This window comes from Cetorhinus maximus, chromosome 11 (assembly GCF_964194155.1).
Source record: "Cetorhinus maximus chromosome 11, sCetMax3.hap1.1, whole genome shotgun sequence".
Taxonomy (NCBI): Eukaryota; Metazoa; Chordata; class Chondrichthyes; order Lamniformes; family Cetorhinidae; genus Cetorhinus; species Cetorhinus maximus.
Window position 1 is genome coordinate 81,064,500 of NC_135889.1, and position 23,835 is coordinate 81,088,334.

General features: G+C 40.0%; 1 protein-coding gene across 3 annotated transcripts in view; it reads left to right on the forward strand.

The window, feature by feature from the left end:
• The first annotated feature begins 1,037 nt into the window (after positions 1 to 1,037).
• The window catches only part of galnt3 (UDP-N-acetyl-alpha-D-galactosamine:polypeptide N-acetylgalactosaminyltransferase 3 (GalNAc-T3)), a 70,977-nt gene continuing 48,179 nt past the window's right edge, over positions 1,038 to 23,835 (forward strand). Inside the window, exons 1-6 of one of the 3 annotated variants that reach the window (XR_013577978.1) lie at positions 1,038 to 1,731; positions 8,555 to 9,164; positions 11,340 to 11,512; positions 12,168 to 12,317; positions 13,637 to 13,871; positions 21,252 to 21,369. Coding sequence is in view for 1 of the 3 variants with exons in the window: in XM_078552308.1 (XP_078408434.1) it covers positions 8,668 to 9,164; positions 11,340 to 11,512; positions 12,168 to 12,317; positions 13,637 to 13,871; positions 21,252 to 21,369 (1,173 nt within the window). In the remaining 2 variants the exon portion in view is untranslated. The remainder of the gene's footprint in view (positions 1,732 to 8,554; positions 9,165 to 11,339; positions 11,513 to 12,167; positions 12,318 to 13,636; positions 13,872 to 21,251; positions 21,370 to 23,835) is intronic. The other 2 variants (XR_013577979.1, XM_078552308.1) reach the window with 2 other exon arrangements.

Consider the following 23,835-nt stretch of genomic DNA (forward strand, 5'->3'; position numbering starts at 1 on the left):
CCTTCGACAACGCGTGGACTCTTCGACAGTTCACAGACTTTGAGATGAATTACTCCGCATTTTTTTGTGTTGAGATTGAATCTTCTGTGAGGACATAGCTGTCACCTTTACTAAAATAAAAATGATCGTTCGTCAGTTGGATTCATGTAATACCTGAAGAAAGCATGTGCATTGTGACAAAAGAAAATATTAGGCATTTACTACAATCTTTAACGTAGATTGGTTTACATAAAATACTACTCCTAGCAGGAGGCGTTTCTCATGCACAGGATTTCGAAACGTTAATGCAAAAGCGCCATTCCTGGTCTTACTGAGCGGATACAAACTATTGTCTCCTGTAACACAGGATCTTTCATGTAACTATGTGTAATTTCCCGTGTCCTGCCGCTGTGTTCAGATCCGAGATACACCAGCAAGCTTGGGGTGGTACGGAACTAGTGTTTGCATTCACCAGCTCTGAACATCTCGGCTTTTTGTAGTTCTTTTGGCTAGCACGCGTTTGGATCTGTATCCGTATCCGGAATTTTTGCCCAAAAGATTGATACCTTTAGCATAGGAATGTGGTCTTTCGGATATTTTTGAAATTTTGCATCGAGCCAACTGGATTCACAAACAGACTTTAGCCACTCAGCCGGAATGCAGTTTGTTTTGCTTTAAAATTGGTGGTGGCAAGAAAAATGTTATTTCGGTGAAGAAAACCTTTCAGTCAGTACACAAGCAAAATAAATAAATCGAGAGGCAACGTTCGTCCAGGCATTCTATGCCCATTAGAAAACTTTTACACAGATTGTCAGAACGAATCTGCAAGGTTTCCACGTTTCGCTGATGCTGTGACCATTTTCTTTCCAAGCCCTGGTTTAATACCCTTTGTATAGCGACTGCACCCAGTCTGCTTCACTAAACTCACAAAGCACCGCAGCAGCCCTGTCGTGCCTGTTCCTTTCCCTGTTCTCAGTGGATGGACCAATCTGCAAACTCGATAAATTAATATTTGTATCTTTCGCTTTCGTAAATTTATTCTCAAATTTCAGATTTTGAGGACTGGTGTTTCCCGGGTGTTTTACGCCTGAAAGGTGGACGTGGTTTTTATTTGTGGACGGATGTGACAGTCAACCTTTCGACATGTTTAAAGAGAGAGTCCAGTGGAGGTGGCGCGGCCCCTTTAAATCTCCTGCCTGGAGCAAACTCACCTGGAATTGGGACTGGCGCATGCGCACCCGGGCCCACCTGCGTGTGCACACCTGTTTCCAACGAGGCGGAAGTTGGTGCTGAGGGTGAGAGGAGTGGAGAGTGAGGGTGAGCGGAATCCCTGTGGAAAACTGTAGTGTTTCGCTTGTGGTGGGGGCGGGGACGCCGGCTGGGCACTTCACCGAGTTGCCCGGTTGTTTTGTTGAAAGCCGGTTGGTCGTGACAAGCCCCGACTGATGTCTCCTCGCTCTGAGACTCCTGCCTGATTCACGGTATTGTATCTATCGTCCTGGCCTCCACAGGCGATGAAAGCTGACTTATTTCAGTCCAGATCTGATTGAATTTTCAAACTGGCGAGCACATCGTCACCCCACCTTTAATGTTTCATTTTATGAACTTTAAAAAAAAAATCAGGTACAGCGTGCACGGTCATTTCTTGAAGGTTTTGAAGATCTTTTGAGCTGAAGATCTTGAGAGTTTCTGGATTCAGGCTTTTCATTCACCTTAAAGTTATCGAGGCTCTTCCAAGAACCAACGCTTAGGGTAAGTCACCATTTATTCTGCATTAAGCATTAAGAACACATTTAAAAAATGGTTTTAAGAAATAAAAAGTCTTTCAGCATCTGTGGAGGAGAAACAGTTAACATTTGAGTTGAATATGACTCTTTAGAACTGATTTTAAGGGTGTGCACATAATTGCAACTTCCATGTTGCTGTGATGCTAGAATTAGAATCAAATTTGGACTCAGGAAGTGATTTGAGACACTGGGTTTGACACTCATTGAGTGTACCTCAAAACAAAAAAAACCTCAATTTCTCTACAATATTTATCTCTGTTTTATGCCAGAGTATGCGTATAACTAAGGCCAAAGGGAGTCACAGTGAACCCCTCCGTATAGTTGGAGTCATACATGGCGCAAAGGATAATGGTTGTGGGAGGCTCGCTATCACAGCCCCAGGACATTGCTGCACAGTCCCTCAGCAAAGTGTCCTCAGTCCAACCATCCCTCTGCCATAAGCTCAGGGGCACTGCTGTTTAGTGATGATTCCACAGTATTTGCCTTCATTCATCTACTCCTTTGTTATCAAGGACATTCATTGTAGCATACAGCAGTGCATGAGTAGGATTCAGCTGACAAAGGGTAGCTAACGTGCCATACAAATGCCAGATAATGACAATCTCAAACAAGACAAAAGCCCAGCCTCTCCCCTCGACCTTCACTAGCAATACCACCGTTAAATTCTCCATCATCAACACCATGAGGGTCACATTTGAAAGATTGCTTAGCTTTACAAGCCAGATCAACACTGACTACAAGAGGAGGGCAGAGACTCTTTGATGCTCAAAAGCCTTTCTTCTAATTACTAAGCTCAAATAAGAAGTATAATCATATACTTGCCACTAAAGGCTGCAACAACACAAGCTGGCAGCATTCAAGTCTGAGCTGTTTGCTTGATCGGTGTTGTGCCATTGACCTAATGTCTGCTACTGGTTCAATGTGGCTACAGGATGCACTACAGTGCTACTGTTGTTATCTTAATACTACGTCTCTCCCCTGCAACCTATAGTATCAATGACAACAGTAGCAATGCTTTAGCAATAAAATCACCTCCAAGTTGTCCATCAATCTGATTTGGGAATACGTTGTCATTCCTTCATCAGTGCAGGATCAGTGTTCTAGCATTCCCTACCTCATGCAATTGTGGGAGCACCAACAGCTTGAGATATCAGTGGTTAAAGAAACACACTCACTGCCTTCTTGGAGAAACCAAGGATGACCAGTAAATGTTGGCTTGCCAGTGCCATCTGGAGAAAATTCAAAAATAGATTTGAGTATGGTGTCAAATTTGGTTTAAAGTGCTCAGAAGGTCTCACTAACCCTTTTGGGCACTGTTTAAACTAAACCAGATTTGACCTAAATAATTAGAGTGTGCGGACAGTCTGTGCTCCAAAAGTATTTAAATATTGAGGATTGTATAAGGAGTTTAGCATGTGCCTGGCTGACAGCATTACTGCTGCTATCAGTCTTATCAATTATTATTGCTGACTATAGTACACCATAAGCTTCAGTTCTGTATTTGTAGAAATTGATTTATTTTGTCAAGTACAGTAAACCATTAGCTGAAATTTTCCGCATTGGAATTACAGCTAAGTTGAAAATCATACAATATTTTACTATTGTCAATGAATTGTGTCTGCATTAAGGGTAACAACTGTTTGAAAATTTCAATCTGTTCCTTTTATTGGAGCAAAATGTGACTCGATATGTAATGATATACATTAAGGAAGCAATATATATTTCTAATTGTATTGTGAATTTTTAAGATTAGATGTTTGAGTTGTGGTTGTCCGTGAATGACACTGTAATGATCCTGTCAGATTCCAGTTTTGTCCATTATTATTGCATTTAAAAGAAAAACCTGCAATTTGCGACAAGGAAGACGGATGGCATGAGTTGTGAATATCCACAAATTGCTAGACAATTTCCACCGCTTCACCTTCAACCTCTGAAAAATGGAAGCTCGCTGTTGACCTCTTCCACAAATGTCTAAAAAATAGCTGCATTTGTGCTCACTGCATAAAATTAATATTGCTTTGGAAATCTTAAGGACCCTTTATGGGGTGATTTATGGTCCTGACGTGCTACTCAAATTTGGAGGCCCAGAGGGAGCAGTTGAAATTTGGTGTCTCATTCCTGCAGATAGCAAATTGTTCCTGGTGGGACATTTGATTTAAAATCACTAAACCAATCTTTCTTTTCCCTCTATTTCTCTTTCTGGAACTGATCTGATTCTAATTTGCCCTGTTTCCTTTTTCAAAGTTCACTGTATTTCTTTCTCTATGCTTAAATCTTATTGGTCAACAACATGTATTTGTATTGCACCCTCACTATATATAAGTGCTCCAAAATGCTTTACAGGAGCATTATCAAACAGAACTTGACATACAGCCAAATGAGATATTGGGATTTTTTTTATTCTTTGGGATGCGGGTATTGCTGGCAAGGCCAGCATTTGTTGCCCACCCCTTTTTGTCTTTGAACTGAGTGGCTTGATAGGCCATTTCAGAGGGCAGTTAAGAGTCAGCCACATTGCTGTGGACCTGGAGTCACATGTAGGCCAGACCAGGCAAGGATGGCAGATTTCCTTCCAGATGGTTTTTAACCACTGAACCATTGTCACTTGTTGTAATCATTAAACTTCAAATTCCACCATCTGCCGTGGTGTGATTCGAACCCAGGTCCCCACAGCATTATCCTAGTCTCTGGATTACTAGTCCAGTGACAATATCAACTACACCACCACCTCCCCTAGTTGACTGAAAACTTAGAGGTAGATTTTAAGGAGTTGGGGACTTGAAGTAATGTTGCCAAAGTGACAAGAGAAACCATAGCAGCAGATTCTCTGACTCCAACTGGATAGATAAAAGTAAAGTAACCATTTGAGGACAGTCCCACCCTACTGAAAGTCGGAGGAGAGACATTGGAGGAGGATAGCATGGTCAACCATGTTAAATGCTGCAGACAAATTGAAAAGGATGAGAGGGATAGGTTATTACTATCATAGTAATATAGAATATTGTTTGTGATGTTAAGTTTTCCTCGGTACCATGGCAGAGGTGGGAATCTATTGAGGGGTTCAAACGTGGCATTTCAAGGAATCTGGGCACAGAATTGGGAGGTAACAGCCTTTTCAAGGACTTGAGAGGAAAGGGAAATTGGATTTGGACAATAGTTTGCAAAGGGTCAAGTAGAGTTTTTGATGGGGTGATGACTGCAGAATTAAAGCGGGCAGCACTTGAGGAAAGTGACCCGTTAACAATAACAACTAACATGATGACCAGGAAGGGAAGTTGGGAGCCATCTTGAATAAGTCCCACCATTCACCAAGGTTGTTGATCTCCCAATGACTGCATTGAATTGTTAGCCATTTGCACTTCCAGCAATTTGTGACACTAATGTTAAGTGCCATTCAAGCACACAGACTGCACAAAGGTCACAAAGCAGGGATCCTTTATTCCACTGGCATCAAATCTTTATAAACATTAATGGAAAAGCGTAACTCAGAAACAAATTATTTACAATGGACGTCAGTGGCCAACATTGCAGATCCACCAGGATGCTATCAAGAAATTAACTCCTTATCTCTAATCAGTTGGGTAGCAGAGTTCAGTTAGTGGAGTTCACGTTGCTAATTGCCATGACCACATGAGCCAGATTACCTGCTCATCCAGAGTGTAAAAGAACCTTCTGCTCTTCGGACTAGGGTGCTGTCTGGGCAGCCCATCTAGATTTCCAGCAGCTGTATTCCTGCCACAATTCCCCTTCCTTGTTCTCTAGCTACAGTCTGAGGCTGCGGGCTGCCCTATTCATGGCCTTAGCTCTTAACACGTTGCAACTCACAAGCCCCTTCTCTTTTCTCCTTGCTGCTACTCTCTCCTCATGGCTTCAGGCTCTGCCCCTCCTTCAGCTTGTGCTCAGGGCTTCAGGTGCCTCACAGTGGGTGGGGTCCAGTATCTAGCCCCGGGCGGAAGTCGGGGCACCAAGGTGTTGCTCACTTCTCTTGCTACTCAAAAATAATTGGAGCTTTTGAGTGAGGGGAAACCAACTCATCACTAGATGCCCCACAAGCAAATTCTGGGCCATTTCCTTGGATTTCATTTTATGGTATTTTAATAAAAATTTTGAACTTGTTCCGTTTGTAATAAATGCAGCATTTTATTTTTTGTGGCAGCTTAGTGTATAGTTAAGCCAAACTGAAATAAGTGAATTAGTATCCAAACTCATTAATATGGTTAAAATTAGATATGCTAGGTTATATTGGTGTAACATCAGAGAGTTAGACTGTAATACTGGATTTGTGTGGACTGTATAATAAAAATAAGCCAATTAATTTGGTTGCAAATTCTCATTACACAGTCGTATAATGATTATTACATTACTAAATGATTTACACTAGTCAAAATTTGCTATAATAGTGAGTTCTTGAAGATTACTTTTCAAAATATTAGAGACCCTTTCTCATTCTCCTTTCACTTTTTCCCCCTACCTACCCTCAGTCCCTCAGCTGAAAAATCCACACCATGGAGTGCAATTACCAATTTAGCTGTTGGGGGCGACTGCTCAAAGTTCTCTTGAGCTGGGTGTAAAATTTTCCTACTGAGTTACATATGTTTCACATATGCTTTATTTGCAATATATTCCACTGTTAATTATGTACAGTAGCAATTGGCAGTACTTACAGACTTACATTATCTTCAAGCATCTTGTAAACCTTGGTTTACATTACGTTGGAGGAAATTTATTTGAAACTGCATGCCAATTTTGTCAGTCATTGTGTTTTTAATTTTAAAATTTAGTTGCTGTAGACAGAAAATAATTGATATTATATCTCCTGAGGGGAGGAGGGGAACCAATGTCGGGGAGGTGTGCATATGTTTGATTTTTGGAAAATAAAATGTCAACTGAATTAATGTCATGGTTGCGGCACAGATCAACTTCAATATTTTCATGGAAAAAAACATGTTATGTTTCTCAGATGCTAACCCTAACCTGCTATGTCATATAAGGAACATTTGAGCGAAACATGGAAACAGTAAGGGTCCATGAGGTGTTGCTTTTTGCTTTGTTTTCATGAAATAGCTAATACATGCAAAACATTTTGATACAGCACAAAAAAGAGCATTGTGGTCTTGCATTATTTGTTGTCAGTTCTGAATAACATTGGTTGAGATCTAGGGCTTACTGACTATATTTGCAATGCGGCCTGGAAGTTATTATAGCCATGAAATAAATGACCAATTCTAGCTGTAAATTATAGGCTCACAAAAATAGTGGCCCAGAATTTATTAGAGCACTCCTGTTTATTAGACTATCCGCCCGCTCTTTGGTTCAAAATGTTTTGCACTGCAAATTGCTGGTCGCATGAAGGATAGGGTGGTTAGATCTCTGGTTTACACTATACCCAAAGCATGACGCCTCAAAGTGCAGACCAAAGGGTGAACAATTAACCTTATCATGCCAAAAACCTTGGAACTTACAGCCTACAAAGATGATTAATGTCAGTTGATTCAAGAAAATTAGAAAGGCATTTGAGAAAAATCAACTTGCATGGATATAGGAATGGAGCTGGAGATTGGGACTGACTGGATTGCTCCACAGAGCATGGACTCGGGCCAAATGGCCGCCTCCTGTGCCATAATGACTTGATGACTATGACTCTATAAGAGATGCACACTGGATAAGCATCACTGGGTGTGCCAAACTGCCTGTTTCCATGCTGTAATTTCCACATGTATGCAATTTTGCATTAATGTGAAGAAGTTCTGGCTTCTCCCTAGTGCTAACCACATGAACGTATGAATTAGGAGCAGGAGTAGGCCTCTCAGTCCCTTGAACCTGCTCCACCATTCAATAAGACCATAGCTGATCTATTTGTAACCTCAAATCTACATTGCTGCCTATCCCCCATAACTTTTCAACCCCTTACTTATTAAGAGTCTATCTACCTCTGCCTTAAAAATATTCAGACTCTGCTTCCACCACCTTTTGAGGAAGAGAGTTCCAAAGACTCTCAACCCTCTGAGAGAATAAATTTCTCCTTTTCTGACTTAAATGGGTGACCCCTTATTGTTAAACAGCGATCCCTTAGTTCTAGATTCTCCTACAAGAGGAAATATCCTTTCCATGTACACCCTATCATCATAACCGGTGCAAACCGATTGTGCTGACTCCAAAGCAAGATGGGACTTCTTAGAGGAATTTCTCTTCACTCTAAGAAGTTTTACTCCATTTCGCCCTAGTGTTAACCTGAATGCTAATAATGGTTCTCGATGCATTACTTTAAGGTGCAGCATCCTTTCAGTTATTTGGAACCACATCCTTAGAGTAAATAATTTTACAGGATATACCTGATAACTTGGGCACATATAGGATGTATGATTCACTGAACTGAAATATTTAATCCAAAATGCCATTGTAATTAGCAGGAGAAGCAGAGTGTGTTAAATTTAAGACTGTATAGAGACTGTGCAGCGAAATTGTGATTAAAACAATGCAATTTTTACTTTTTATTCAATTTTTAGAAGTGAGCAATTTTGTTAAATTACAAGAGACAAGTACTGCTTCCTTTACAGCTAAGGCAATAATGTATGCCATATGGAGTAAGAACATTCTTAAATAAGGCTCCTTTTTCTGTGTCTCTGTGACCACCTCTTTACAAATAGTAATGGATTGGTTATGTATTTTTTACAATTTTGTTTTTCAAGCAGTTGTAGCTTTCATTTCTATATAGAAAAAAATGACTGCATTGGGTCTGAAGGAGTGCCTGAGGCTTGCATAATATTTATTGACACTTTACTTTTCAGATTCAAGATTTTACTACCTCATGAAAGTTTGTGCAAGCTTCTTTGCTGCTGGGAGCTGGATGTTCTTCTAAACTTTAAAACAACATTTCTGGAGTGGATATTTAAGACTAAGCATGCCTGTAATTAGAAGGCTCTTAAGAAGACGTTATTTGCCCTGGAAACTTGTACTTGTAGCTCTTGTGTTTATCACATTTATATTTCTGATGCATAGGGAAGTAGTTGGGACTACAACGCAAGAGCCATGGCTGAAAGAAATGGTAGTAAAGAAAGACAAAATGTTGCACATGATGATGGGAGCAGTGAACAATCTAAGAGACTCAATTCCAAAAATGCAGATAAGAGCACCTATCAGACAGAAAGACTCTACAGACGGCAAAAAACCCTGTTTGCCGGGATATTACACAGCAGTAGAATTGAAGCCTTCCATGGAGCGGCCACCTGAGGATTCAAATGCCCCTGGAGCTTCTGGGAAGCCATTTCATACTGATAATCTCTCCCAAGAGGAGCAGAAGGAAAAAGATCAAGGAAATGAGAAGCACTGCTTCAATGCTTTTGCAAGTGATCGAATTTCTTTACACAGAAGCCTTGGACCTGATACACGACCACCTGAGTATGTTTACTATTTGCATCTGATTTCAAGTAATCCATTACTCTTGTGAATTATGGCTTATTTGTTTATATTTAATAAGACAGTTCAATTTGAACTTGATATTAGTATTCACCTTTGAGTGTAAAAGCCATTTAGATACTTTAATTTATAACTTGAACATGTGTGCATCAAACCTTTTAGAGAATGCATTGATATTGCAGTTTTAGCATCATTGCCAGTTTAGCATTGATTTGCAGTGTAAATCAGGAGGCAGAACCCAACCTAACTCCAGTGATATGGACTAAAATTCCCTGGAAAGGGAAATCTTCCGTCTCTTGGTTTCACTGCATAGAATGTAAATCCAGTGCAGATTTGAATTCGGGTTAGGCTGAGCACTTTGTAAACCATCTTAATTTAAATGTTTAAAATGCAGAGATTGTCCTCTCCCTGTTCTCTATACATATACATTCCTATCTTTTGGAAGACCTCCCTGTCCATGCATGTGTTGAGAGATATGAAGAGCTCTCCCCTAAACAGTATAGTGAAAGTTGCAGCTGGCAGGAGCCACAACTGCGTCCTGGCTGAGTACAAGCTGAACTATAGCTACTGGTCCTGGACTGGTGACTGCAGTTAAATGCACTCATGTGTATCCCTTAAATGTAATTTGATTGCCTTTTAATGACCAGGTAAGCATTCAGAATTCATGTAAGTCATTTGATTGAGTAATCCATTTAATGTTATTAGTTGAGTATAAAGATTTCCAACTAACTCAATTCAAAGAAACATTTTTATTATAGAGTTGGATTTCTAAATTTTTAAAAATTAATTTACGGGATGTGGGCGTTGTTGGCTAGGTCAGCATTTAATCCCCATCCCTAATTGCCCTTGAGAAGGTGGTGGTGGTGAGCCGCCTTCCTGAGCCACTGCAGCTTCTGTATTGTAGGTACACACACAGTGCTGTTAGGGAGGGAGTTCCAGGATTTTGACCCAGCAACAGTGAAAGAACAGTGATATAAATTCCAAGTCAGGATGGTTGAGCAGCTTGGAGGGGAACTCCCAGGTTCTGGTGTTCCCATGTATCTGCTGTCCTTGTCCTTCCAGATGGTAGTGGTCATGGGTTTAGAAGGTGCTGCCTAAGGAGCCTTGGTGCTTCTGCAGTACATCTTGTAGATGGTACACACTGCTGCTACTGTGGTGGAGGGAATGAATGGCATCCCTTTCACAAGCAATCAAGCAGGCTGCTTTGTCCTGGATGGTGTCAAGCTCCTTGAGTGTTGTTGGAGTTGTACTCATCCAGGCAAGTGAAGAGTATCCCATCACACTCCTGACTTGTGCCTTAAACCACGAAACATAACTAACTTTACACATTGCAATAATGAAGTGTCACAGTCTACATAAAAACTTAAAGGAGTGTTTTGTTTTAAATCTACTTTTTAATAAAAATTTGCCCGTTAAGCAAAATTTAATATTTTGTCCCCTTCTATGAATGCAGATGAATTATGAACTATAAGGACCTTGTTTAATAGCGTACTTATTGTGCAGTAACTACACATTTAGACTTGAAAGTACGCATATACAGATCTAATGAGAAATTATATTTTCTTTCCTTAAAACATCCAAAAGTAATGTACTCCTGAATAAATATTCTTTTCACTAGAATAAAAAGCCTAACATTGTCTTTAGCATAAATATAAAGTCATCCAGTGCAGAATTGTGGCTTTTTCATAGTACTTTTAAAAGAGAAAGAAATGGAAAGAAAAAAAAATGCAGAATAATTTGTTCCAGTTGTAAAAGTAAGTAGAGCATAATTGTATTATATGGAGCTTTACAAATATCAGTAAACTTGTTTATTTCTAGTAGTTCTATTGAATATAATGGCAAAATTCCATTTAATTCGAACCTGTCCAGAATTGTATATCTGTTATTCTGAAGATGTCCAATGAGAAATTAACAAAGTAAATGAACCATTAACTTAATAGCTGCTGCTGAGTGACATTTGTAGAGACTGCTTCAGAACTGGATATACTAACATAGAATGGAAGTGTTTGATCGTTTCCTGCAGCTCTGCTAGATATTTAAGTAAAATAACAAAGTGGATAAAGGCTCTGTAACTGTAATATGTAGTCAAGAATAACATTTTTATCTTCATAAATTTCACTATATCTTCAAAATCCTTATGAAATGTTTTCTGTCCAGATGTATTGAACAAAAATTTAAGCGATGTCCTGCCCTGCCTACTACTAGTGTGATTATAGTGTTTCACAATGAAGCTTGGTCTACACTACTCAGAACTGTTTTCAGTGTAATGCATACTTCACCCGCTATATTTTTAAAAGAGATAATTATGGTGGATGACGCAAGTACAGATGGTAAGTACAAGCTACCATCAAGACTTTTCTTTCATATGAATGATTAAATTAAGTTTTTTTGGTATCTATTCCACGATCCCATAATTTACAAAGTATACATGATGAAAATAGCCAATCTACTTCAGTTTCTAAAATACTATTCAAGTATAATTTTGAAAAGATTTAAACCTACTCAGTATATCCCGAAAATATGAGTGAATGCTATTAATTTTAGATTAACCTTAGATAAGTGTTCACATCAATTTACTTAAAATACTTGTGACATAAACTAGTCATCAATATATTAATATTTATACACTATCATGAGAAGCTTTTACTTTTACTTTTGTAAGAAAAATATTGTGAAAATTGATCTGTTTGTTATGCAGACCAATTCATGGTAAGTGTCCTGGCTGACATTCCAGTTTAATCATGATCATTTGATATTTATTTGGACAGTGGGTAATCACAAGAGTATATTTTAATATTTTTAAAAAAGATTAGATTTCTTTCCATAAGTGTTTTTAGATTCACGAAGAAACAACTTTGGATATAAATCAAATGTCTTTGTTCAATGCTTGTGGTTTGATTCTGATTTCTTAACTTTTTTCAACTGATTATGCTCATTGAAATAGCTACGTTGGAAATGTAAGGTAACAAATATTTCTATCTACAGATTACTTAAAAGATCAATTAGATAATTACGTGAAGCCATTTCAAATAGTTAAAGTTGTTCGTCAGCAGGAAAGGAAGGGGTTAATTACTGCAAGATTGCTAGGAGCCTCAATAGCGACAGGAGAGGTCCTGACCTTCTTGGATGCCCATTGTAAGTTGACTAGTTTTGACTTTTATAGAATGAGTATAACAATTTTGTGAATAATAATTGTAAGCATTACCTTTTGATCTGAGAAAGTAAATTAGCCCTTGAAACACTGTTTGTTTAGTATAAACCTTACTAAAGAGTGCACAACCTTAGATTGGTTTATATTTTACAAATATTATGATATATGATATACGGTAGTATCGTCATTTTGTTATTGGACTGTCCATCCAGAGACCTACCCTAGTTATTTGGGGAGGTACATTCAAAACCCATCAAGGCAATTAGGAAATTTAAATTGTTAATTAAATGTCTAGAATTTTTTAAAAATAGACAGTATATGCAATGGCAATATTGAAACTACCGGATTGTCATAAAAAATCCATCTGGTTCACTGCGTCATTTAGCAAAGAAAATCTGCTGTCCTTACAAAATGGCAGATGCTAGTCCCACTGCAATTTAGTTGACTCTTAACTGAAGTGGTCTAGCAAACCACTAAATTTTATAGCGATGGGCAATAAATGCGGGCCTTGCCAGCGGCGCTCACATCCTATGAATGGATATGAAAAAAAAATTGCCTCCAGGAGCCACACTGGGCAGTTAAATTTTATAAAGCTAGCAATACTCTCAAGTGAAGTGAACCCAAATATTAAAATTAAGTGCTGAGTGTAAAAATGCAAACCAAATAAATTAACTGAAAATGAGCTGAATTCATGATTTACTTAATTGACCACATTTACTCTTTTAGTCTACATCATTGCTGCTACTTAAAGATTAGCTTTCATGCTGATGGGACACTATTTGTTTATAGAAGCCATGAGGAAGATGTCAGGAAAAAAATCTGACCCATAAGAGATCAAATGCAAAATTTTATCTAATGGGGATCCCTTCTATTTTTTGTTTTTGTTAATTTAATCCAAAGGGGATGGGAAAAGGGGAGTGTATTATATGATAAGTTTCCTAACCTTCTCGCCAAATGTCTCACATAGTTCATATGCTAAGAATTCTTTTTGATTAATGCTATTTTTCAACTTGTTTATTTTTCAATGTGTAATATATGTGCATACATCATATATTACTAAATGGTGAATATCTGTAGAGGAAAACCAAAAATTTAAATTAGTCGCTATTCATTAAGAAACCTGCAGAGAGCAGTGAAGCTACTTGGGGCTAAAAAATAATTTGTTTGATTTAATATTCTAAGATAGCATAAATTTACATTTTAAGCAAAGTCTATTGGAATTATTTGCGTTCTGCCAGATATTTTCCTAGAATCAATGCAGCACAACCTTTGATTTGATCAAAACCTTTTTTTACTCTATTAGGTGAATGCTTCAACGGTTGGCTGGAACCTTTGTTGAGCAGAATAGCTGAGAATTATACAGCTGTGGTGAGCCCTGATATCTCCAGCATTGATCTTAATACATTTGAAGTGGCGAAACCAAATCCATATGGACAAAATCATAATAGGGGTAACTTTGACTGGAGTCTGTCATTTGGATGGGAACTCCTTCCTGACCATGAGAAGAAAAGGAGAAAAGATGAAACTTACCCCATCAAGTAAGTTCACATTTTCAAAATGCTAATGTGATATTAATTATGTTAACAAACTATGATACAAGAACTACAAGATAAATATCCTGATAGATATTCATCAACCCTTCATTGCATTGCACAAAGGTAGTCGAGATTCTTAGTGTGGAAAGTCCTTGATCACAAAATGACAACAGTGCGCCATAAAACAGTAGGTAATAGAAATTTATTGTATAATTAGAAACAAACTGAATAAATTAGGAAACATGAATCACAACAAAAGTGCATTATTGGTTTTGTTTGCCAGCACAAAATTCTAAGGAAAATGGAAGCTAGAAATGTATAGAACCACGAGGATGACAACTTATTTAAAAGAAAATGTGGACTTTGTAGAACATTGTAGAAATAAGTTAATACTGACCACCATTGAATAAATTGATAGTATTGGAAAAATAATAAAGCGATAGGTACAGCAAAAAATACAGTAGATTAATGGAACTGCAAGTAGCAGAAAAATAATAAGCTAATGCAACAAAAGTGCACTCAAATTAACAAAGAATGGTGGATTGTAAACTTAACTCACAGGTACCTACTTTTCTATTAATAGAGCAGTGGGAAAGTGAGATGCCAGTGAATGAATCAATTATTAGTAAAGTAGTATTATAGCTTTTATGAACGCTAATGTTGAATAGCCACAGCAATTCCATGCAAACTATTATTTTTGATAGTATCTGAAATTGTGGTAAGCTGTTTAGGAGTTCTTTGCGTTAATAAAAAGGTGCTTGAGTTGCATTGATGCAGATGCTCCATAACTCAGTTTAAAATAAAAAAGATTTTGGGGGTTTTTTTTAAAGAAAGTTCCATCTTGTGGCTGTAAAAGTTGGCCCTACAGTGCCACTGGTTTCAATACTACAGGAACCAGGAAGTCATAAAAATGGCAGGGGGTCCACTTCCAGTGACATCCTGTGTGGCTCGTTCCCATCACCATTTAAAGGGCAATACTGTGGCGTGTTGTGCATGCACCAGAAGAACCCTGAGTGGGCAGATTTTAATGTCAGTCAGTATCAAATGTTGATTTGGTGTCCGACTTGCCATTTTTGACCTCATAGGTCCTCTCTTAATGCCCTCTCTCAAACATCCAGAGCTGAACATAGTTCAGGAGGGATCCACCTGTGTTGTTTAAAGACTTCAGCATGGGACTTCCAGGTGAGGTGCTTTTGACTTTTTTGCTGCTGTAGGGTTAGCGTAAGAACAGTTTACTGTGATGTTAGAGGAGCTCTCACAAGCTATTTGAGTCAGGGGGGAGTGGTGCTAAACTTTTGCAAGGAGTTGTGAACGTTGAAGGCCTTTGAACAGAGCTTGCTGCCAGTAGGCACCTTATTGTCATTCCTTTTGACTGCCACAAGACGGGGAGATGGAGCCCAAGCAGCAAAGATGCAACGAGATTCATGCTGTAACCAGTTACATCATGGAGCAAACAACTGGTGTTCTCAAACAACAGTTCCATTATCTGGACCACTCAGGGAATAGCCTTCGTTTACTCGCTGGAATGTACCTCTGAATTTATGGTGGCCTATCGTGTCCTGAGAGTGCCCTTGCCATCAGATCTTCAGCGAACACCTTGGGAGGAGGAGGCATTTTGGACATTACTATCGCACTATATAGCTCATCAGACTCTGCTTTCCTGACAATATTCCCTCATCACTGTTGCTCCACAATTCTCCACCTTACCATCCCTTTGCTACAAGCTGTCATAGCACCGTCTGGTCAAAATCCTGAAGTAAAAAACACCACAGTAAACAATTCCCTAATAACTTTATCCACAACATTTCCAATTATACATACAAAACTGAACTGTTCACTCTTGTGCTTACCTTTACCTCTTGTCTTGCATGTGTCTTTGCCTAGCATTTGTGAAGTAGTGCTACCTCAGTTGTTGCAGCATTGCTGGTAGATGGCTGCTGACTTTCAATGGGGGAGATTGCAAGTGGCTTTGCAGTTCACCTTCAATTGGCTTTGGCTCTTGCAGGACCGGCTTCAGACTCTATCACCTTAACATGGAAGGTGGCAGTCTGGGTTGGCTGGCTGAGACATCAGCAGGAGCATTGGTCTAGTGGCAGTAATGGGAGCACAAATGCTGTCACCCTATGATACACAGCAGGTTTGTGCAAGTCAGCGTCACTGCCGCTCCCCTCTGGTGGTATCTCTGCAATCCTAGTAACCTGCTGAATCACTGATTACTGGACTGCAGTGAGATCCTGAAAGTTCCTCTGAGCACTGGTATCCACAGTCATGAAGGCAACCGTTTTGATTCTCCATGATCAACATAGATCTTATGACCTTGGTCTGAGTTTCCACTGCAGCATTTTCAGTGCTGCAATGGAAGCTGAGACATAGCCAGCAGATGCTGCATCATGGCTGAGTCATGGAGTTGGCCACAATTTTCAGACTAAAAAGGATGGACTCCAAGCTCTGTGCCAAGTTGAATTGGGACTTCTCGCTGCTATTTGACAGTGACTACAGGCTCTAGGGAAAACCTTGCATTGCACCAAGCATTTGATGTGCATGCCCATCAGCCATTGCCCCATTTGAAGTCCTCATCTGTGTCCTCTCAATCTGCACTGCACCCTTGGAAGAGCTGGCACAAGCACTATCCTTTCCCCCAACCTTGCTGAAGCCTATTCAAGCCTGATAACTTGCATGTAGATCCCACCACTATACTACCCTTAAAGTATGGGCGGTGCCAGTATCTGAACTGGAGGCTGCAAGTATTAGAACAAACAACGGTGCTTCTTTATCCAACATCTGTTCGTCTTATGCCTCATTGGCTGACCAGTGTCAGTCCTTGGCTATCAGAAAACGCAAATGCAGAACAGGGTTAGGTTGAGGGAAATAGGGTTTGGTGGAAAGCACAAAGTGCATGGTCACATCATTTGCTGTTCTTCATACCAGATTATGGAAACTGAGAAGTTGCATAAGGCAAAAACGCACCGCCATCATCCTGGATAGTTTCAAAAACACTGGTTGTAATAGACTGTGACAGCCATACCAACAGTTTGGAGCACATCTTGTGTAAGGAGCTTGTGGTACAGCTGTGGCTGTATATAGCAGGCTTTCTCATTATATACCAGCTTGTCCTGCAAGAGAGGGGGAAGGGTAAATGTGTTTTGCAGTGTGTTTGGGTGATGTACTGTTTTACCTGAATAGCTTGAAATATGTGGTAGCTGTGACACATGGATATGAGGCTTGCAGTAGTGCCTAAATATGTGAAGCTGAGGTGGAACTTATGTTAAGTGCGAGTCTGATTGTTCATAGTTCAGTTACGGTGGCGCAAGCTTGGTGCAGTGGGAAGGAAATGGCATTTCCTGACTAATTAGTTGGTCTATCCCTTCTTCTTTTTAAAAAAAAAATAACGGGACAACCTTAGCATTCTTCCAGTCCTCCGGCAACTTTTCTGAGGATCGGAAAATTATGCTCAGAGTAATTAGCAAAATGTATGGGATCCTGGGGTTCGTGAATGAGGTATTGAAAGCAAGGAAGTCATGCTCAATCTTTATAAAGCTCTGGATAGATCACAACTAGAGCATTGCATCCAGTTCCAGTCATCACACTTTAGGAAGGGTGTGAAGGTCCTTGAGTGAGAGGAGATTGACCAGAATGGTTCTGGGATTGAAGGACTGTAGTTACATGGTTAAGTTGGAGAAGCTGCAGTTATACTGTTTGGAGCAAAGGAGATTGAGAGGAGATTGCTCAGATACATGATTATGACAGGTTTAGATCAGGCAGACAAAACTCGTTCCTATTAGCCAATGGTATAAGGACAAGGGGACGTAGATTTGAGGTTTTGGGAGTATGAAGAAGAACTTTTTACAGAGTGGTAATGACCTAGAACTTACTGCCAATGAGGATGTTAGAAGTATAGATGCTCTGTGGTTTAAAAAAGAGGGACATAAACTTTCAGTGGTATAGGGATAGAGTGAGGCAATGGGATTAAATGGATAGTTTTAGAGAGCTGACATTGACTCAGTGGGCCAAAAGGTCTCCTTCTGTACACATGTCCGTCCTTGGCCTGCTGCAATGTTCCAGTGAAGCTCAACGCAAACTGGAGGAACAGCATCTCATCTTCAGACTAGGCACTTTACAGCCTTCCGGACTGAATATTGAGTTCAACAACTTTGGATCATGAACTCTCTCCTCCATCCCCACCCCCTTTCTGATCCCCCTTTTTCCAATAATTTATATATATTTTTCTTTTCCCACCTATTTCCATTATTTTTAAATGTATTTCCATCCATTGTTTTATCTCTACCTTTTTAGCCTATATCGATCCCTTCCCCCCCATACCACCCCCACTAGGACTATCGTCCTGCTTTCTACCCTTAATGTCACCATTAGCACATTTCTTAGCTAATATCACCACCGTCACCACCTCTTTGTCCTTTTGTCTATGACATCTTTTGGCAATCTCCACCTATCACTGGCCCTCTATCCAGCTCTACCTGTCCCACCCCACCTTAAACCAGCTTATATTTTACCTCTTTTCTATTTTTCCTTAGTTCTGCTGAAGACTCATACAGACTCGAAACGTTAACTGTATTCCTCTCCGCAGATGCTGTAAGACCTGCTGAGTTTTTCCAGGTATTTTTGTTTTTGTTTAGGTCTCCTAATGTGCTATAATGACTCTGACCCTGTGCTGGGATCTCAGGAGGAGGCAGAGATGGATCAACCACTTGGCATTTCTGGCTGAAGGTGGTTGCAAATGTTTCAGCCTTGCCTTTTGCACTGGGCTCCTCCATCATTAAGGATGGGGATGTTTGTGAAGCCATTTCCTCCTCTGGTTAGTTGTTTAATTGTCCACTGCCATTGATGACTAGATGAGGCAGGATGGCAAAGCTTAATTCTGATTTGTTGGTTGTGGGATTGCTATGCTTTGTTATTACATGCTGCTTCTACTTTTTAGTATGCATGTGGTCCTGTGTTGTAGCTTCATCCGGTTGGCATCTCATTTTTAGGAATACATGGTGCTGCTCCTATCATGCTCTCCTGCACTCCTCATTTAACCAAGGTTGAGTCTCTGACTTGATGATAATGATCAAGTGACGGGCATGTTGGGCCATGAACAGTTCTGCTGTTGAGGCCCATAGTGACTCATAGATGCCTTGTTTTGAGCTGCTAGTTCTGTTCTGAATCTATTCGATTTAGCAAGATGGTAGAATTTCACAATATAATGGAGGGTATCCTCAATGTGAAGATGGGACTTTGTCTTCACAGGAACTCCTAATAATACTATATTGGGCCTATGTATCTGCGCCAAGTAGGTTTGTGAGGAAGAGGCCTGTTAGGCTTTTCCATCTTGTTCTCCCACCACCTGACCCAGGCCCCGTGCCTTTCAGGTATGTTGTTCCAGAATTGGCCAGCCTGGCCTGTAGTGGTGCTACTGAACTCTTGGTGATGGACGTTCCCCCATCCACCGTACATTCTGTGCCTTTGTTACCCTCAGTGCCCCTTCCAAGTGTGGTTCAATATGGAGAAGTACTGATTCATTGGCTGAGGGACAGCAGTAGGTGGTAATCAGCTGGAGGTTTTCTTGCCCATGTTTGACCTGATGCCATGAGACTTCCTGGGGCCCAGAGTCAATGTTGAGGACTCCCAGGGCGATTCATTACCAACTGTATATTACTGTGCTGCCACCTATGGTGGGTCTGTCCTGCTGGTGAGTCAGAATGTACCCAGGTATGACGATGGAGGAATGTGCAACATTAGCTGTAAGGTATGATTTGGTGAGTATGATAGTGTCAGGCTGTTGTGCTCTCTCAATTTTAGCACAAGTCCTCAAATGTTGGTGAGGAGAACTTTGCAGGGTCGACTAGGGTGGGTGTGCCTTTGTCATTCCCAGTGCCTTGATCGTTGCTTGGTGGTCTGCCTAGCTTTATTCTTATTCAATTTGTCCATCGTGGCTTGCTACAACTGAGTGGCTGACTGGACCGACCATTTCTGATTAAGAATTAGCCACATTGCTTTGGGTCTTTGCCAGACCAGGTAAGGATGACGCAAACAAAAACAGAATTACCTGGAAAAACTCAGCAGGTCTGGCAGCATCGGTGGAGAAGAAATCAGTTAACGTTTCGAGCCTTCACGGCCCTTCGGCAGAACTGAAGCATAGTTAGGAGAGGGGTGAAATATAAGCTGGTTTAAGGTGGGGGGGGGAGGGGGGGAGAGAGAAGTTGAGGGTGTGGTGATTGTGGAGATAAGCAAGCAGTGATAGGAGCAGATAATCAAAAGATGTCACAGACAAAAGGATCAAAGAGGTGTTGAAGGTGGTGATATTTGTCTAAGAAAAGTGCTAATTAAGAATGGAAGACAGGACACTCAAAGTACAGCTCTAGTGGGGGTGGGGTGGAAAGACTAACAAGTAAACTAAAACCTTGTTAGTCTTTCCACCCCACCCCCACTAGAGCTGTACTTTGAGTGTCCTGTCTTCCATTCTTAATTAGCACTTTTCTTAGACAAATATCACCACCTTCAACACCTCTTTGATCCTTTTGTCTGTAACATCTTTTGATTATCTGCTCCTATCACTGCTTGCTTATCTCCACAATCACCACACCCTCAACTTCTCTCTCCCCCCCCCCCCCCCCCAACCTTAAACCAGCTTATATTTCACCCCTCTCCTAACTATGCTTCAGTTCTGCCGAAGGGCCGTGAAGGCTCCAAACGTTAACTGATTTCTTCTCCACCAATGCTGCCAGATCTGCTGAGTTTTTCCAGGTAATTCTGTTTTTGTTTTGTATTTCCAGCATCCGCAGTAGCTTTTAGCTTTTTGTTTTTATATAAGGATGACGTATTTCCTTTGCTAAAGGGATATTGGTGAATCAAATGGGTTTTTATGACAATCTAGTAGTTTCATGATCATTAATGAGGCTAGCATTTTATTCTGAATTTTAGTTAATTAATTGAATTTAAATTCCCCCAATTGCTGTGATGAGATTTGAACTCTTGTCTCTGGAGCATTAGTCCTGGCCTCTGGACTACTAGTTCAGTAATGTTACCACTATGTTACTGTGCCCTTGAATACCATCTTTTAGCTGGTTCCCAAGGAAGCTTTCCTCTGGATACCCGAGGATGTGTAATATTTTATCTATTTCTCTTATTAATGTAATGCCATTGGGGGTACTATCACCACAGGGACTGCTGCAGTTCAAAAAGGTCTGCCACCTACTCATGGCACAAAAATGCAACCTTGTTCGTCACTCATAGCCTGCTACATAATTCTAATTTCACAATAGATAAACTGGGTGACCTTTTATTGGAGTTTTCTTCAGGAAGAAAGGCGGTCAGAATCTCAGCAATATAAGTTCTATGGCTCAGAAGATAATTAATATTTTGTCTCTTAAATTAATTTTGCAGGTCACCAACGTTTGCTGGTGGGTTATTTGCTATCTCGAAACAATACTTTGAATTCATAGGCAGTTATGATGACCAGATGGAAATTTGGGGTGGTGAAAACATAGAAATGTCTTTCAGGGTAAGTATTATGATTTTTTGTTGCAAAAACTGCATTTGCAAATTTTCATCCAAATATTGTTAATGCTGTTTGTTTAAAAGCTGCTTTTTCCCCTAATTTTAATCTGTCAACAGATTGTAATTTAAAACTGGTGACTTGTATATTAATTTGCTGACATTTATGTGTGATAAACACTTATTTTTTTCTGCTTGTGTCTCTTTCGTCTTAGATTGTTAGGTTGGAGTAGGGCTTTTTATAGCACTCATCATCAATTAGTAAGAAATGAAATTTGAGCAAGATGAGTTGGCCACTCTTGAGTATCTCACCAACAAGTGGGTCGTTGGCACAAGTGCCTAATTAAATTCAGGAATAGGATGTATCTGCTTAACTTGAAAATAAAAATAAAGACTGGGATTTATGTAGCACCTTTCACAACCATAGGGGGTCACAAAGCACTTTATAGCTAATTAAGTGGTTTATTTTTTGAAATGTAGTCACTGTTGTAATATTGGAAATATAATTCATTATGGACCTTTCATTTATTTTGGTTCAGTTTGGACTGTCTACATTTTTTTCACATACACAGAAGGAAAAGCATAAATTCATGTTGACTTCAAAGTTTAAGAGTACTGTTTTTGAGGATTTCAGTCGTGTGGGATACGTAACAGGATAATTGGTGCGGAATAAATTTGATTTGCAACCTTTAACCACACAATGAATATTCAATTTATGTGTAGCTGAATAACTACAGTAGAATGGCTGATTTAGAATATTGTGCTATATGTAATGTGCTACGTTAATTATTGTCAGGCATGTGTGCAGGGATATTGTATAATGCTTCATTCCATTGGCTTTCCATTGCCATACTATAACCTATAACTTGCACTTAGCACTTTTAAGTCCCACAATGCTGCACAAAGAAAGTGGATAAGTATTTGAAAATAAATGTAAAGGATATAATGAAAGGGTCAGCAATTGGATATCTCTTTGAAAGCTGGTGTGCTGTGACAGACAAATACCTGCTTCAGTGCTTCACAATAACTCTGAAAGCAGACATTAAGAAGGTGATTGAAGGTATACTTGAAGAAGTAGGTTTTGACAAGGCTTTGGAAGGCACAGAAGGTTTGTAGCAAGGTGAATGATAGAAAGACCATTCTGGAGTGCAAAGACTGGTGGCTAAAGCTTTGACACCAATAATGATGTGAAGAGAGGGCAAGATGCACAATAAGCCAGGCTTGGAAAAGCAAAGGACGCTGTAGTGTAAAAGGTTAACATCAAAAGCACATGAAGTTGATGTAATGATGATGTAACACCACATGATTGAGTAACAGAGATTTGGAGGGAGCAGAAGCTCCAACCTTGTGCAGAGGTCTTAATATATATGTAGTAGCTGTAAATAATGGTTTTAACAAACAACAGTCTCAAGCAGCTCACTTTGGGAGAATGGTCAAGCCCCAAAGAACCCCATCTAGACCCTGAACACATAACGAAACATGGTGGCAGCAGACAGCGAGTAAAAGACCTGGAAGAAAGAACTCCAAGAAGCAGCTACAGACCAGGCAAGATCCTTAAAAGAAGGACAAAAGGAACAGATTCAAAACTCACCAAAAAGACCACTGCAGGTGCAGCACGTGCAGGGTGAGACACAGACCCGGAGTCAAGATGGCAGTGAACACAGACCAGAATCAACAAGTAACACCAGTGAAGCAGCAACAATTCCAGGGCTTGGTGCAACCATGGAATCCACACTACCACTCCCAGAACCATTCCAGAGGACTGAAGGCTCAGCATAGGATAACCGGAGAAAGAGGTTTTCCATATATAGAACTGCTTCTGGTTTGCACAAAAAACAGCAAAATGATACGCAGTTGGAGCTATTGATGAGGACGTAATAGCGAGGCAGGGAGTCAATGAGACTTCAACTTCTAAAGTGCTGCAAGCATTTGATTCATATTTCAGCATTCCCAAAACTTAGCTATGGAAAGGGCAAAATTTAACACGCAAAGGCCAAGCGAGAGCATGGATTTGTTCATCAATCTATATAGGCTGACAGAAAATTGTCGTTATGGAATATTGAGGGAGGAATTGATTTGTGATGACAGTGTAGTTGGGGTCTTAATGAAGCTCTATCAGATCTCTCTCAAATGAGAGATTTAACACTAATCAAGTTGCGAGACAAATTGAGTTTAGAAAGCAAAATAGAGCATTTGTTCACGGGGAAGGCCAAGTCCCATGGAAAAGAATGTGAGAGGCGGTTCGGTGTGCCGAAGAGGGAAAGCACATCAAATCAGAAGCACGCCAATCTTGAAAATGCCCTTGGTGTGGCGGGAAAAACCTGCAAGCGGGAAGAATGCCCAGCAGGGGGAGCCGGGTGCCACAGCTATGGAAAAATAGGACATTTTAACCTTGTCTGTCGATCTGAAACAGCCTGCAAAAGTAGGAAAAATATTAAAGCCAAGCCACATACAAGAAATGGCAGAATCACAG